The sequence below is a fragment of the Penaeus japonicus genome, unplaced genomic scaffold, assembly GCF_977035675.1.
Source record: "Penaeus japonicus unplaced genomic scaffold, GWHDUDI00000001_assembly GWHDUDI00000020, whole genome shotgun sequence".
In the NCBI taxonomy this organism is placed as follows: domain Eukaryota; kingdom Metazoa; phylum Arthropoda; class Malacostraca; order Decapoda; family Penaeidae; genus Penaeus; species Penaeus japonicus.
The window spans coordinates 1,116,404-1,131,403 of NW_028234422.1; the positions used below are offsets into that span (position 1 = coordinate 1,116,404).

Consider the following 15,000-nt stretch of genomic DNA (forward strand, 5'->3'; position numbering starts at 1 on the left):
ATTAACTGAACAAAGGATGTATTTTATCAGTTCATGGTGGAACAACAAACATTGAGCCAAAAAGGTTTCCATGGAATACTTGATGTAGATCCTACTATTTTGTTCCAAGAAGCTGTTGGTCTAGGTATTTGTGTGTTTCAAGACAGCAAAAATTAACCCATTGCAGACGGGTGTCATGACATACATGACGTAGGAGCTTTGGCCTGATGACAGGCATCATGATGTACATGACATTTGGGGATTTTGGATCACTGTGCTATTTTATTGTGCTATGAGAAAGGAGTGAGTGATGATGGCAATTGCAGTCATAATTAATGTAATTACCATTATATTAATCTAACTTAATGTCCAAAACCTAGATGGCACCACTTTCTCCTAGCACCACCAAGAGAGAGAGCTTTGAATGGCATCCATCCACAGTCTCTAGTAAGCACTCTCTTTGTAGAGCGATGGCACACAGCAAGTTGACAACCTCTTCATATAAAGTACCGCCGATGAAGGATGTGGAGGCAGAACGAGAAGAGGAAGGTGACTCAATCCATACCCATTGTCTAAAATGTGCTCCTGTGCCAATATGGATGCCTTTCAGTCACAAACACAGGTTTCCTTCCTCTTCCCTACCTCTTCGTGTTATCTTCATTGTAGATGGTTATATGTTTCTTATTTGTTCATGACAGAACAAAAATAGGAAAAAAGAAAGTTGCTTTTTGTCCTTCCTAAAAACAGCAATACTAATATCACACTGAGTTAAAGAAAATAATGAGCTAATATGGATCATATACTACAATTTTAGTTAACTGCAGCATTGATAGAGCCTGTCATAGGGTACATATAAGTCTCTAAACTCAATAAAATACGAGTTTACAATGATTGACTGAAAGAGAGCTGGAAGATTCATATTATGTTGCTTCAAGCTGCCTCACTAAAATATAACTTATCCTGGAGACTGGGTAAGCAAATCTATCCCCGTCCACAATGGGTTAATTGCCATTGGAGATATGCACTGAAGTTTTAATTGAGAACTAATGTTTCCACAAATTACCTACAATAGGAGAATAATGTTTTATTAGTACTTATCTTGCAGTGTGAAATTATTTTCATTCATACCTTTTTTATTGTACAAATGTAGGTAGTGTAAGTTGTTTGCTGGTACATAGAATATTCAGTGATTAAAGAAAGAAAAATATGTGCTTCATATAAATTTGCCCTGCTCTGTAGTGCCACAAATTTTACCTATAAGTAGATTAGACTTGGAATAAAGTGTATAATGGCAATCAGTTACACTCCCTCTTTTATGATGAATAATTCAAGATACTTTCGTTTTCATAAGTACACTACAAGATTTATCTTTCTGAATTAAAAATATGCTCATATTTTCCTTTTTTGATAATTTATAAGTAAACCATGAAACAGTGCAAAAGGCATGAATTGACACCAAAATGAGGTAGTATGAGAAATGCAAACTTTTCCTCGTCACTTGTTTAGGGTTTTGTGCAGATTACTGTGTTGCATTACTCTGCTGTTTTTGTAAGATTGAAAGACTGGTTTCTGTACACAGGTAAACACCATACTTAAAGAGTGTTGTGGTGAAAATCAATATAGATATGACTTATATATGATACTGTACTAAACTAATCAGAAATTTTAGATATACTGTAAAGTTACTATATTACTGTTACAGAAATGCCTTTAAGTGGTCAACATATGATGATAAATATTTATTTTTACAAGTATTTCACAATTCACTTGATAAAACTTTCTTTCTTTCTTCAATTTTGATATCTTAACAAATGAAGATCAGACAGAATTGTTTTATTTCTCAATTTTTTTTTTTTTTCTTTCTTTTTCTTTACAACTGTGCAATACTGACGAATTGATGGTAGTGAGTCAAGAGGTGTATGGCATGGCATGTGTCTATTTAGGCACTCCAGCAAATTCACAGCAATCATTCTAGAAATTTAGACTGGACCATTCAGTAATCTGTCAATGATATCATGTGTGTGACCTAGGCTGTGTTTGAACTCATTATATCACGTCAAGTGGTGGCAGCATCAGCCGCCAGGATGAGATATTTTATTGTGGCTATCCTGCCGGCGTGCTGGGTGATCAGGCGTATAGCACTTGGCCGTGGCCAGTGTGGGTGATAATCCCTGGCGTTAATCAGAATTGTCTGAAATAGCCCTGTTGTTATTGGGTTAAAGCAAACATATTGGAATTTTGTTTTCCTTTTATTTGAACTATGACATCCACGAGGCAACAGAGGTTAAAATCTTCAAAGCTGTGGTGTCAGCTGTTTAACAGTATTCTCCCCAATTGTCCTTCAAGCCCTACCTGCTTTTGAAACAAAGTGTGGGTTGTAAATGGTAGATGATATATTGAAAGTGTCACAGATGTCATTTACATCACTTGGTAACCATATTCAGAGAGGAGGAAAATTATGGCAGATATGTTACATCAAACCATAGTTTTAAGCTTAGATAGTTAAATATTGCACCAGAATTTGAAAAGGACTAGAATCTTACACTTTTGAAAATACACATTTTATAATAAGTTGCAGAAGGTGCTCTCTTTGTATGTATGTTTTGCTTGGAGAGAATGTGTCTTTTGGGGTTGGGGCAAAACATTAACATAGTTGTGGTGATTGTCTCTGATGAAAAGTAGTGGCTTATATAGAAAATGCTGTATCTGCAGTCAGAGAAACTTGTTTGAAAAAAGTCATACCAAATTTTTTTATAATTTTACAGACAACAAGAAATTGCCAGAAGCGCAGTCAGCCCAACATTTAGATGGTATTATACACAGACTTCCAGTCACAGACAGTCAAATCCATTGTTACACACTTGGCACAAGTCCCTAACAAAGGCATTATCAACCAACAGATCCTTTTTTACCCCCCTTTTGGCACATATTTGTGTGGATTTTGTTTATGTATATATCTTCACCAAGAATATTATTGGGCAGTGTTCAAGGCTGCTTTGAGAGGTTAAAAGTTGAGGTTATTGGAGGTTAAACGCACTAGTTATAACCATTATTCAGAGTGGCTTCAGAGCAGGCATGAATACTGCCCAATGTACAGTAAAGTATGTACTATATATATTATAACATTATAATTGTTGTTTGTAATAATTTTCTTGTTTCTGTTATTTTGTTATTACTATGATTATAAATTAATAATACCATTTTATAGATTCTTTGTATTTTTGTAATTGTTGTATCATTTTTGTAATTACTGGTATATGCTGTATATTGTTATTTGTTTTATCACTACGAATCACTGCACTTTCTTTATCACACTATAATTTAACTAAAATCAGCTTTTAGCTGTTGTCTCTAAATGTATAACAAGTTTCTGTAATATAGTTTTATTTACTCATATCTTGAATATATTTTAAGGAACAGCATTAGTGTAGATATTCAAGTTTTTTAATTGCAGTTGTCATAATCGAATATATCAGTTTGCATTTGTGATATTGAGTATGCAGTCATGGTAAGTATAGCAACATCCATGCTTTTTATTCAGTAAACAGAGAAAACCTGAAAACATCTGCTATAACTGAAATGGTCTAAAGTTCCTGAGTATAGAGAAATGACAGCAGAATTTAAGGAATGACAAGAAGAATGGTGGTAAGATAAGATTAACTCTCTCTCTCTCTCTCTCTCTCTCTCTCTCTCTCTCTCTTACTCTCTCTTACTCTCTCTTACTCTCTCTTTCTCTCTCCTACTCTCTCCTACTCTCTCTCTCTTACTCTCTCTCTCTTACTCTCTCTCTCTTACTCTCTCTCTCTTACTCTCTCTCTCTCTCTCTCTCTCTCTCTCTCTCTCTCTCTCTCTCTCTCTCTCTCTCTCTCTCTCTCTCTCTCTCTCTCTCTCTCTCTCTCTCACACACACACACACACACACACACACACACACACACACACACACACACACACACACACACACACACACACACACACACACACACACCACACACACTGACTGCATCCTGTGAAATCTAACAAAATGTCCTCTTTACTCTAGTGGCTCTGCAAGCACTGAAGCGTAAGAAGCGATATGAGAAACAGCTGCAACAGATCGATGGCACCCTCAGCACCATCGAGATGCAACGCGAGGCCTTGGAGTCAGCCAGCACCAACACCACAGTCCTGCAGACCATGAATGAAGCTGCCAAGGCTCTGAGGGCAGCACACCAGGACATGTAAGTACAGGAGAATGAACCCTTTTGTGCTGCCATTTATGCGGGGTTGGATGACTTCCATACTGCATTTTACATTTTGTTGACATTACAAGCTCTATATTGCTTTAGTTATCATGACCTATTATACCAAATGCTAATTAGTTTCACTTTTCTAATATATCATATATAGGCTCATATTTCCTACCATAAGTTTAGAATTTGATAGAAAACACACACATCTGAACCCATTCACAGCAATCTCTTAGCAGGAAGCTGCACTCTTGCTATATTGTCGTGATACATCGGGTGAAGCTCCCTCGCTCTGAAATAAAACATATCTGCCTTACAGATGTCACAAGTGCCTATCCTGGGCACTTGTTAACTGCCATATGTACCACCTGTAGTGTATTTTAAAATTGCAGTAACTGCCAAGTGTAATGCTAGTGATTTATCCCATAATTCATCCATGAAATAGGTAAAGATAAATAACAGATTATTGAATGAAACTTTAATGATAGATAGATATTGATAAATATATATATATAGATATATAGATTATATATAATATATATATATATATATATATATAGATATATATATATACACACATATATACATACATACATATATTATGTATATGTGTGTGTGTGTAAATTCTTAAGTTAAAAGTCACTTTTAACTCAAGGGAAATTTTTTTTCTTATATTCAGTTTGATAAACAAAATGCATTATCTTCTGAAATTCAACTGAATATCAAATCCTTCTGACTAACCCTTCTACGAGAATGATCATTGGATTTCATGATGACGTATGGTTTATGTGGTGTTGCTAGACAGCTCGTGCTGATGCATAGCTATATGTATTACTCATATGCCTAGACTTTAATTGGCAGTATGAGGGAGTTCCAATGACATTAATTCCTGTTTGATATGTAAAGCAAAACTATTCCCATCTGTGACAGGTTAACCCGTTGGTCGTGGTTTTGATAAGATATGTATACAGCCGGATGACGGGTTTACACTGTCTGGCATGGTGCCATCTGCGCCTACAACGGACTCAGCCTTGGCAGCAAATCATGCCATTCACTGTCAATGGGTTAATTGGCCATAATATTTTTAATAAAGTATTACTAAACAAGGCTAGTGTATAGATTCATGTTCTGAGATATTAGCAACTCTTTTCTAGTTAAAGATATCACACACCTCTTTTGTTTCTATTTCAGGGATGTGGACAAGGTTCACGACATGATGGATGATATTGCAGAACAACAGGAGGTTGCGCACGAGATCTCCGAAGCCATTTCCAACCCAGTTGCATTTGGTGATGGTGTAGATGAGGTAGAGTATCTTCTGCTTGTAGTTTGTAATTTTAATTGAATCGTTTCTCTCTCACCTTCTCACACATCTTTTCCTTTAGGCTCCAGATTACAAAGCCAGTTTTTATTCTCTTCTACCCAACTGTCAAAAGATACATAGCCTTTTACTTCTTTCACAGTGTAATTTAGTTATATTCTAAATTATTATTAGCTTTATATTTTAGAGTTGGTAGGATTATTGCTCAACTTTCTTAATGTCATTTTGTCATGCTGATGTTAAGTTTTGTTGGGCTAAGGATTGTGAACTTTCCCCCACCAGGATGACCTGCTGGCTGAGCTAGAGGAGCTAGAACAAGAGGCCTTGGACGAGAAACTCCTGGAGACCACTGGAGTCACCGACGAGCTTCCAGAAGTACCTTCAGCTATCCCAGAGACTGTTTCCAAGAAGAAAGCCAAAGAGGACTATGATGATGATATGGCAGAACTTGCAGCCTGGGCCTCATAAGCATGGTACGTAGAAGCCATTGGTTAAACCTTGTACAAGGCAAGTAAATATTGTCTTGAATAGGCTTGGCTTTATAGATAGTAAATTAATATTGTAAAAATTAAGGAAAAGAGCAGGCTGTTGGAATGATGAATGGCACATTATGTTCTGAATTAATTAATATTAACTTAGTAGAACTGGGGTACTTAAATCCTTGCAAAGGACAAGAAGTTGTTAACAAGGTCACACACATTACTAGGTCTGTTTCATCTGATTTGATGATGTACCACATTTGCACAGTACTATTCATGATTGGCTAAAATTAACATGTCTGATACTGTTTTATATAGATATAAAGAACCTTTACACATTTATATATATAAATCTTGTACAGACTGCTTTGTACCAATGTTATGCAAGGCAAGATTACACAATAGGATAGTCTAAGTGAACATCATCACTTAGTGATGATTATTGTTTCTCTCATTTAAATATTTGAAAAAGACATTTGGCTCTAGACATGCAAAAGGGTATCTTAATCTTTGACTGATGGGCATTTTTCACAGAGTCATATCACATTTATAATGCGTTTTTCTTTTTGTTGAAATTAACCCCTTCAACACGAGGACGCGTATACTGCGTCCTCGCAGCGCTCGCGTCAAACCCGAGGACACGCATACTGCGTCATGGTTGAGTTCTGGTGGAATTGAGTTTTCTTTCTTCCGGATACTGTACGAGATCTTTCAGAATAGAGGTCGGATATGTTACGATATATTACTTGACTTTCATTATTATTACATAAGAGTGGGATTCGCTTATACCAGGGGAGGCATTGATGGGCCCTGCTAGCAATCATTTTATTATTAATTTATGGAACATTATGTAAAAATATAAAACTTATTATGATTAGTTTACCATACTACTCCAACCGTTTTCTTTTGTCATCTGAGTGAGGCCTCTCACTAAGGTCATTCTTTCCATCTTCCTCCCAACCCATGTAAATAACTTGTCACATGCATATGGGGGAAGAGGTTAACTATGCATATTTTGATATATAACACATGATGATTATGTTGAGGTTTTGGCTTTAAACTTGTAGAGGTTTTGGCTTAAAACTTGTCATATTCAGTAGCGACGTTTAAAATTTGGCGCACGCCGGCAGCTCGGATACGGCGTGAGGGGCTTTTTCTACTGCCCGTAGTGAAGGGGTTAAGCTATTTATTCCTGCTGATTAGTATCACTTTACTAATGTATAGACTCGCATATTAACCCATAATAGAAAACAAGCTGAGGCTGAGCATGTGGTCTGGGCAATATGCAAAATATCATGAAAAAGTGATAAAATGAGGCTGTATTATAAACAAAGTGTTTACTAGAACAGGATGTGAACTTTGATAACCAGGTGTAAGTTATTTCGAATAATACCCATTTAATTTACATACAGTACATTATCAAAATCTCTTTTATTTGCACCTATGCTCTCCGATGTCTTTTTATATGTTTGAAATGAGAGAGAGAATAATTTTTTAACCCATTCATGCCGGGGCCATTCCGGCTTTGCACAGTTGCAATACCGGGGTTCTCGAATGCATAAGCCTAATGCTTCGAGATTCTCGGACGCACAAGCCACGAGCCTGGGCTGCCTGCTTGCTCAACCCGAGCGCCAGGCTTGCCCTCGTATTTCGTCCCGGGCGTCTGACGCAAAAAACACAAAACGTGTCATCACGTCAACCGGCTCCAATGGGTTAAAGCCTGTTGTTGATTTTAGTTGGATCAGATTAGTACCTTTGCTACAAGGTTATCTTTGAGTTCAGGCTTACATAATATTGATGCTAGACAGCATGTTTTAGATTTATGTATGAATGTGTAAGGGTTCTTTGCATATCTACACATTCAAATATTTGACGCATTGATTTTCAGCCAATCACAAGCCAGTAATGAACAAGTCCTGAAAGTTGTCACTAGTCCAATATTCCTAAGGGAAGAAAAAGATAAAGCCTCACTAGAAGTCTTCCTGGACTAACAAACCAACCAAGCCAACACCTCGACTTAAAGCTCACTGACAGTTTCAAGTAATGTCACAGTGGACCTTGAGGGCATTGCTGGTCTGATAGCACCTTCCTGTTTCTTGGTGATTCTGACTAATCTCTCCCCTGTTTTCCTCCAGGTTCTCTCTATGGATCCCTGCCCACTTTTGTTGGCCTTCCGGTTATCACGCCTGGTGCAAGTGGCTGTCTCGCTGGGACTCTCTGTGTGTGGCTTACCTCATGGCACCTGCATTCAAACTAGCCTGTTTCTTCAATTTCACTTATTTTTTTAGTTTTATGTATTTTTTATTGATTATCCATTATTTGTTTATAGATCTGTGTGTATACATTCTTCAAATTACAGTGATGACCTTATTTGTGTGTGAGTGCTTCAGGTAAATGTGCAAACTGCTCAATTCCTAGTGGGTCCTTTTAAGTGATTCAATTCAGTGCTTTTTTATAAGATTGGATTAATTAGGTGATTTGATTTTTTTTTTTTTTTTTTTTTTTTTTTTTTTAAGATATAAACTGAATGATGGGGTGTGATTACATACTTACTCTAGAAGCTACTTTTTTTCTGTCATCTATCTTTCCTCTTATCTATAATGATTTGCCCTTTGTTATATTACTTCTATTTGATGCAGTTTTATGGCCTATCAGATTTTAGTACGAAATATAGAACATGAAATTTGTATAACTGTTGTGCAAACACTCACTCACTCATGCATACACACTCTATTCAATAACTCACTCGCTCATTTACTCACCCAGTCAGCTCACTTATGCACTCAGTTAACTTATTCTTTCTTTCTATTTGTTTCTTTTTTTTCTCTCTTGTTTTCCTATTCTCATACAGAAATAAGAACAGATACAAAGTAGTCTGTAACTTGCCAACAGATCTCTCTCTCTCACTCTATTTCTCTTTCTCTCTTTATGGTGAAACCCTTTCAAGTTTCATTTTCCTGTTCATGAATGCCCAAGCACAGAGTTGCTGATATTAAACAAATTATACTCTGCAACACAGATGTTAGCTACCTACAATGACATTTTATATGGAAATTGGGGATTTCTTTCTGTTTTGAATTGTACACACACATTATTGTAAGAAGCAAATTTCAATTGGCAGACAAATCCTGTATCCTAGTCACTGGTACAGAATGACAAAGCTTTGCTGTTATAGATGTGAAAGGATTTTTTTTCTTACCTGTGAATGTATTTTTAAAATGTTTGCTTTGTTCATTGCAAGTTCTTCAGTTATTGTCATTATCATTATTTTTATTTTTATTTTTTGTAATATAACTTGGACAATTGGGAACCCTTCCTCATTCAAATTGGCATATCTACTGAAGCCATGTCACCTCAGAATTTTCAGTAAAGCTTTGTGATGAGGTTCATAGAATGGTATTTCAAAAATCAGGCCCAGAAATGTTTAGACACCCTAAGTTGTTTCTATAATAGGAAAATGTGCCTTATCAAAATTGACATCTTCACGCTACCATTTGAGGAAACCCATCATGTCATATATTGAATTGACTTCCCATCACTTTTAACATCAACAACAGGCAGTTGTTTAGTTTGCAAGTCTGGAGATCTTGCCACATTGCGCAGGCCTTTACAATGAATCGTCCTTTTGTTATATTATGTACCTTTGTAAATACTCTATATAAGCCCTTGATGCACCTTATATTAAGCTTACATGATTCCTACTTTCTACGATAGGTGGTTTTGTAAATTAGCCATGTAGCTATTAGCATTGTGCTGTAATTGATTTTTAATACCATTGTGAGGTACAATATCTTACCGGTGATGAAGCACAATGTTAGTAGACACTAGCTATAGTCCATAAAGTGTTGTATAACCTTTCTGTATTTTGTTGCCCTTTCTTTTCGTTTCTTACCTTTTTTTTTTTTTCTTTCTTTCTCTTTCCTACATTTTTTGAATAACTCTTTTGTGCTTACGTTTTTATTTTTTCTCTTTCTTTCCGCAAATAAATTGAGGTTTAGAAGTGCTAACATAGAAGGATTTTATTTAGTCACAAGTCGTAAATACATTTGAATTCGAGGATATCTGCCAGTGACTTATCATGGAAACCTAGCTTGTGATTGTTCTGATGTAAAGTTATATGCAAGAGATACCCCAAACACTTTGGATGGAATAATAAAATCTGCATAAGTTTCAATATATGTATTTGATATAATAGAAAATGTTATTTCCTATGGTCTTTTTATTTTCCTTTCAATATTATATTTTGTTGTAATATAATCAGCTGTTTCAAGAACACCATATATACATCATATTTCTGCTTTTAGTTTGTTTCAAGCTTTTTAGATTAATGCACTATAGAATTTAGTTCAGATGGTAAAGTCCTGGAAAACTACATGGTTTCCTTTATGTTGGGTTGTCAAAGCATGTATATTATATGATAAATTATCTTACCAGTCACTGCTTCTTGCAGTTTGTAATTAACCCATTCACGCCGGGGCTATTCCGGCTCTAAATGGTCGGAATGCCGGGGTTTTCAAATGCATAGGCCTAATGCCTCGGGATTCTCGGGTGCACTAGCCGTGAGCCTGGGCTGCCCGCTCAGTAACCCGGCGTGCTTGCCTTGACTAAATATCTCGTTGCCGGCGTCTGACCCAAAAACCACAAAACGTGTCAGCACGACAGCAGGCGTGAATGGGTTAATGCCTTGGCAATTTTTTTTGCTTCTCATTAGACCATACTGAAATGCATTTTTGAAATGACTAGACTATGTGGATGACCAGTAATTTGTGATTGAATGACCACATGATATACAGTACTTTCATAAATGAGGTATCTGCATCATTCAGACCAGCTATAGTTTTACAAGTATTTATGTCAATTTGTTGCACTTGCAACGAGTCTTCTGATGAGGTTAAAGTCGACAAAGCTGAACCTACAGTTTCTATTTATTGAGGTTTAAATAGTTGGAAAAGAATGCACGGATGATTTTGATTGATTAGAATTGAATTTTTGATACAAATATGATAACAGTTGAAAATTTATGTTAGACTAAAATAATGGATGCATATTTAATATATGAATTGCAAAGTAGAATAAAAGTAATAAGGCTAACACAAGGACTTTAATATAGAACCTATTTGTGAACTATATTTCTTCAAATTACTCCAGCAAACAACTCATGTGGAAAAGTAGAACTGGATTAAAGCAAACAATGTATGAAACTCATTGCAGAAGACATTGTAAAGGAAACAGTTATTATAAATATTATAATCATTATTTTTCATGGAATGGTATGGACAAGCAAAACTGATGCCTTCCCATTCTGCTTTGACATCAATGATGGAATATCCACTATTTTTTTAGAATGAAATTTTTTAGTCTTGTACAATATTAGGGAAGATAAAGAAAAAAATGGTGACTGAATAAATAAAGTTTGTATAATTTTATACTTTCCAGATATTTACTGTAAAATTAAACTCATACATGCACAAGCATGTAAGCACATAAATAGAGTATGTGTGAATGTCCATTTTTTTTTTTTTTTTTTTTTTTTTTGACATGGCAGATAATTTTCAATAATTAGTCATTCCATATTCTTTACAAATAGTCATATGTTACCATACATCTTTGTCTATATATCTATGTATTTATCTTTGTATATGTCTTTTTTTCTATCTCTATACAATTAATTTTGTGTGTGCGTGCGTGCGTGCGTGCGTGCGTGCGTGCGTGCGCGCATGTGTGTGTGTGTGTGTGTGTGTGTGTGTGTGTGTGTGTGTGTGTGTGTGTGTGTGTGTGCATGTTCAGTTCAGACAGATTTGCGAAGACGTCGCTTCGCCCGGGCTATATGCACAAGACTCATCTTATCTAATCTTATCTGATCATCTTCGCTGAATTCAATTCAGCTCAGTTCAGAGAGATTTTGCGAAGACGTCGCTTCGTCCGGGTTGTGTGGATGGGGTAGCCCGGTCTCTATTGGCTATAAGTGCTGACTCATCTGATCATCATAACTGAACTTTTACCGTGCGGTCGGATTGCCTGTAGGCGCTCCAGTTGCCAGGGGCTAGTGATAGGCATAGCCGTCTGACCAGCCCGGCGGCTGTCGTCTCTGGGCCCTACCTGAGGAAGCGAGTGTGCTCGCATTCCATCAGGTAGTGCTCTAATTTGGCGTCCGGCGCGCCACAATACTCACAGCGTCGCTCATCATGCCCAATGGTGGGTATGATTTGCCACGCACAAGGGTAGCCTATTCTCAGTCTGTGCAGACTGACTTCAGCACACCTTGATATTCTGGGAGAGAGTATCAGGGACTCATAGCCTGTGGCGTCAGAGTACCAGCTGGCCGAGAGGGAGGTTCTCGCTTCCTCTCTGTGTCGCTGCAGGGCACCGACCTCCCCTGCAACCATCGTTTTATGCCTTAGCAGTTCCCGGCTAGGATGCACCACAAGATCACTCAAGGGTATCTTCCTGCCTTCCTCCGCTAACCTGTCAGCTACGTCATTCCCTTCAATACCAACATGGCTTGGGATCCAGTTGATGATGATGCGTCTTCCCTGATCCAGGATTCTCTGAGCAATGGTGAGAATCGAGGTTACCAGGTAAACGTTATCAAGGGGCGTGCTTTGTTGCAGGCTGTCAATGGCGGCCCTAGAGTCTGTGTATGACAACATGCCCGTCCGTCTGGGCTGCATGGGCTAGGGCTCCCATAATAGCTACTGCCTCTGCCTGGAGCGAGGAGGCATTGCCAGATACCCGCATAGCTTTCTCTATGCCCCTTGCTGCAAAACCGGCGCCTCCAGTGCGGGTGATGGGGTCTACAGAACCATCCGTGAAGTAGGTTTTACTATTCAGCGGCGTGATTGCTGTAATGTTCCTCTCCGCCTCAGCCTTCAATAGAGGCGGTGAGTAATGTGTTTTTCTTCTTGATAGACTCATGACAGAGAACTCTATCAAGGATCGTGCCCACGTCAGGGTGGGGAAGGTCCATGCCCTTAATCAGTAGTGTCTCTTTGAGCTCAAAGCGTTTCAGCACTCTGGTTGTGTGAGACAGCCAGGTGTTGTTAGCAAAGAGCTCTTGGTTCTGTGCAAGCCGACGCTGCACACTCTGTCTTAGCTGCGAGTCCAGTGGGGACTGTAGGACATTGGCAAGGAACTGGGCCGCCATCTGATCAGTCTGGGTGTCCAGGGGAAAGAGTTTGGCCTCCAAGAGGAGGTTAGTAACCTTAGCCCACCCAGGGGCCCAGAATAATCCTGGCGGCTTCGTTTTGTATGATGTCGAGCCTTTTCCTGAGTCCAGGCTTGAATGTGATCAGGGCGACGGAGGCGTAGTCCACAATGGGACGGACAGCGTGCACGTAGAAAGATCTTAGTACGCGGTGCCCAGCCCCTAAGCGCCGCCCAGACAGAGCTCTCATGACAGTGAGCCTTGCCTTGGTCCGGTCTAAGAGATGTTTGATTTCGGAGCGGAAAGTGAGGTTCTTATCGATCCATACCCCCAAGTATTGGTAGACGTGTACCCACTTAAGCTCTAGACCTTGGACTCGCAGTCTTTGATCACAGACATCATGTTTCAGCGCCATTGCCTTCGATTTGGCTGCTGAGATCTTAAGCCCGACTCTGTAGCATTCCTCAGATATTAGGTCCAGACAACGCTGGGCCTTTCTGACTGGATTCACATTTCTTCTCCCAGTGGAGATAATTGCTAGATCATCTGCATATGAAATGATCGTGCACCCCGCTGGGAGTGGAATGTCGAGAATGTTTAACATGAGGATGTTGAACAGAGCCGGGCTAAGGACCCCTCCTTGAGGGGTGCTATTCTCCAGAGGCAAATGCCTGGAAAGGTGACCTTGGAACTTCACTCTGGCAGTTCTGTTCCGAAGGTAATCGCCAATCCAGGCAAGCAGTCTGCCTTTGATTCCCTTGCGGATCAGGATCTCCTGAATGGCGAGCGGGTTTGCCAGTTCAAAAGCCTTCTCCAGGTCAAGGAAGACAATGACAGCGCTGCTGTTGCTGACAGTGCTCAGTAAGGTGGCCATGCTGTGGGTAGTGCTCTTGCCCCTTGTGAACCCGTGTAGGTGTTCATGTGGAGGTCCCAGCTTCCATTGGAGCCGATTCAGTACCATTTTCTCTGCTGTCTTTCCCAGACAGCTAAGCAAGGAGATGGGGCGGTACCGTCCCGGCTCCTTTGGTTTGGGGACAGGAATTATATCACCCCTCTTCCAGCACTGTGGCAGTGAGGAAGTTTCCCAGAGCTTGTTGATGAGATGCAAAAGTGCAAGCTCACCTTCATGTCCTAGGTGGGAAATGATGGGGTGGGAGATCCCATCGCAACCCGGGGCTGACCGGGAACTGGTCTTGTATGTCCGCCGTAATTCCCTCAGAGAGAACATGGCATCTGTATCATCAGGCTCGACCGCCTTTTCTCTGATGAAGGCATGCCTGCCTGGGAGCAGTTCTTCTTGGCATGCCCTCAGCTCTCCTGGTAGACCGACGCTACTTGTTCTAGCAGAGAACTCGAGTGCCAGTCTCTCCGCCTCCGACCGCGGGTCATGGTGGGTCTTTTGGGGGGCTGAGCGATTCGTGGTCCGTCTGATACGGTTCCACAATTCTGAAAGGGAGGTTTGGTGGCCAAAGGACTCACACTACTCCAGCCACTTTTCCTTCTTTAACCTCTTAGCAGTGTCTTCTGCACATATTGATTCTGTGGTTGACCTCCTTAATCTCATCATTGTAGTACCAGGCGTCCTTGAAACACCCGGACCACTGACGAGTTTTGGGGATGGTTTCTGAGGCTGCCTCGTCTATGGCATTTACTAGTCTGGCCTCAAGTATATCCACATTATCATTAAGTGAGGAGTCACTGGTTCTGAGGCACTTGGCCAGAGCCTCCTGGAAGGCTTTCCAGTTGGCTCTTTCCACCTTCCATTGAGGATTGTACTGGGGCATGGGTGCCGGGCCAGCATCCAAGATGGTGGTGACTATCCCATAATGATCGCTCGTGGCAGTGTTGT

The 15,000-nt window shown here is 39.5% G+C and overlaps 2 protein-coding genes across 2 annotated transcripts in view; both read left to right on the forward strand.

The window, feature by feature from the left end:
- shrb (charged multivesicular body protein shrub) overlaps window positions 1-10,216 on the forward strand; it is a 12,660-nt gene extending 2,444 nt beyond the window's left edge. Inside the window, exons 2-5 of the mRNA XM_043028945.2 lie at window positions 4,021-4,198; window positions 5,399-5,513; window positions 5,811-6,001; window positions 8,143-10,216. Of these exons, the coding sequence (XP_042884879.1) occupies window positions 4,021-4,198; window positions 5,399-5,513; window positions 5,811-5,996 (479 nt within the window). The 3' untranslated portion in view covers window positions 5,997-6,001; window positions 8,143-10,216. The remainder of the gene's footprint in view (window positions 1-4,020; window positions 4,199-5,398; window positions 5,514-5,810; window positions 6,002-8,142) is intronic.
- A 1,306-nt stretch (window positions 10,217-11,522) lies between these two features.
- Window positions 11,523-15,000, forward strand: part of LOC122261369 (ATP synthase subunit s, mitochondrial) — an 18,052-nt gene continuing 14,574 nt past the window's right edge. The window contains exon 1 of the mRNA XM_086547925.1: window positions 11,523-12,565. The gene's annotated coding sequence lies outside the window, so the exon portion shown is untranslated. The remainder of the gene's footprint in view (window positions 12,566-15,000) is intronic.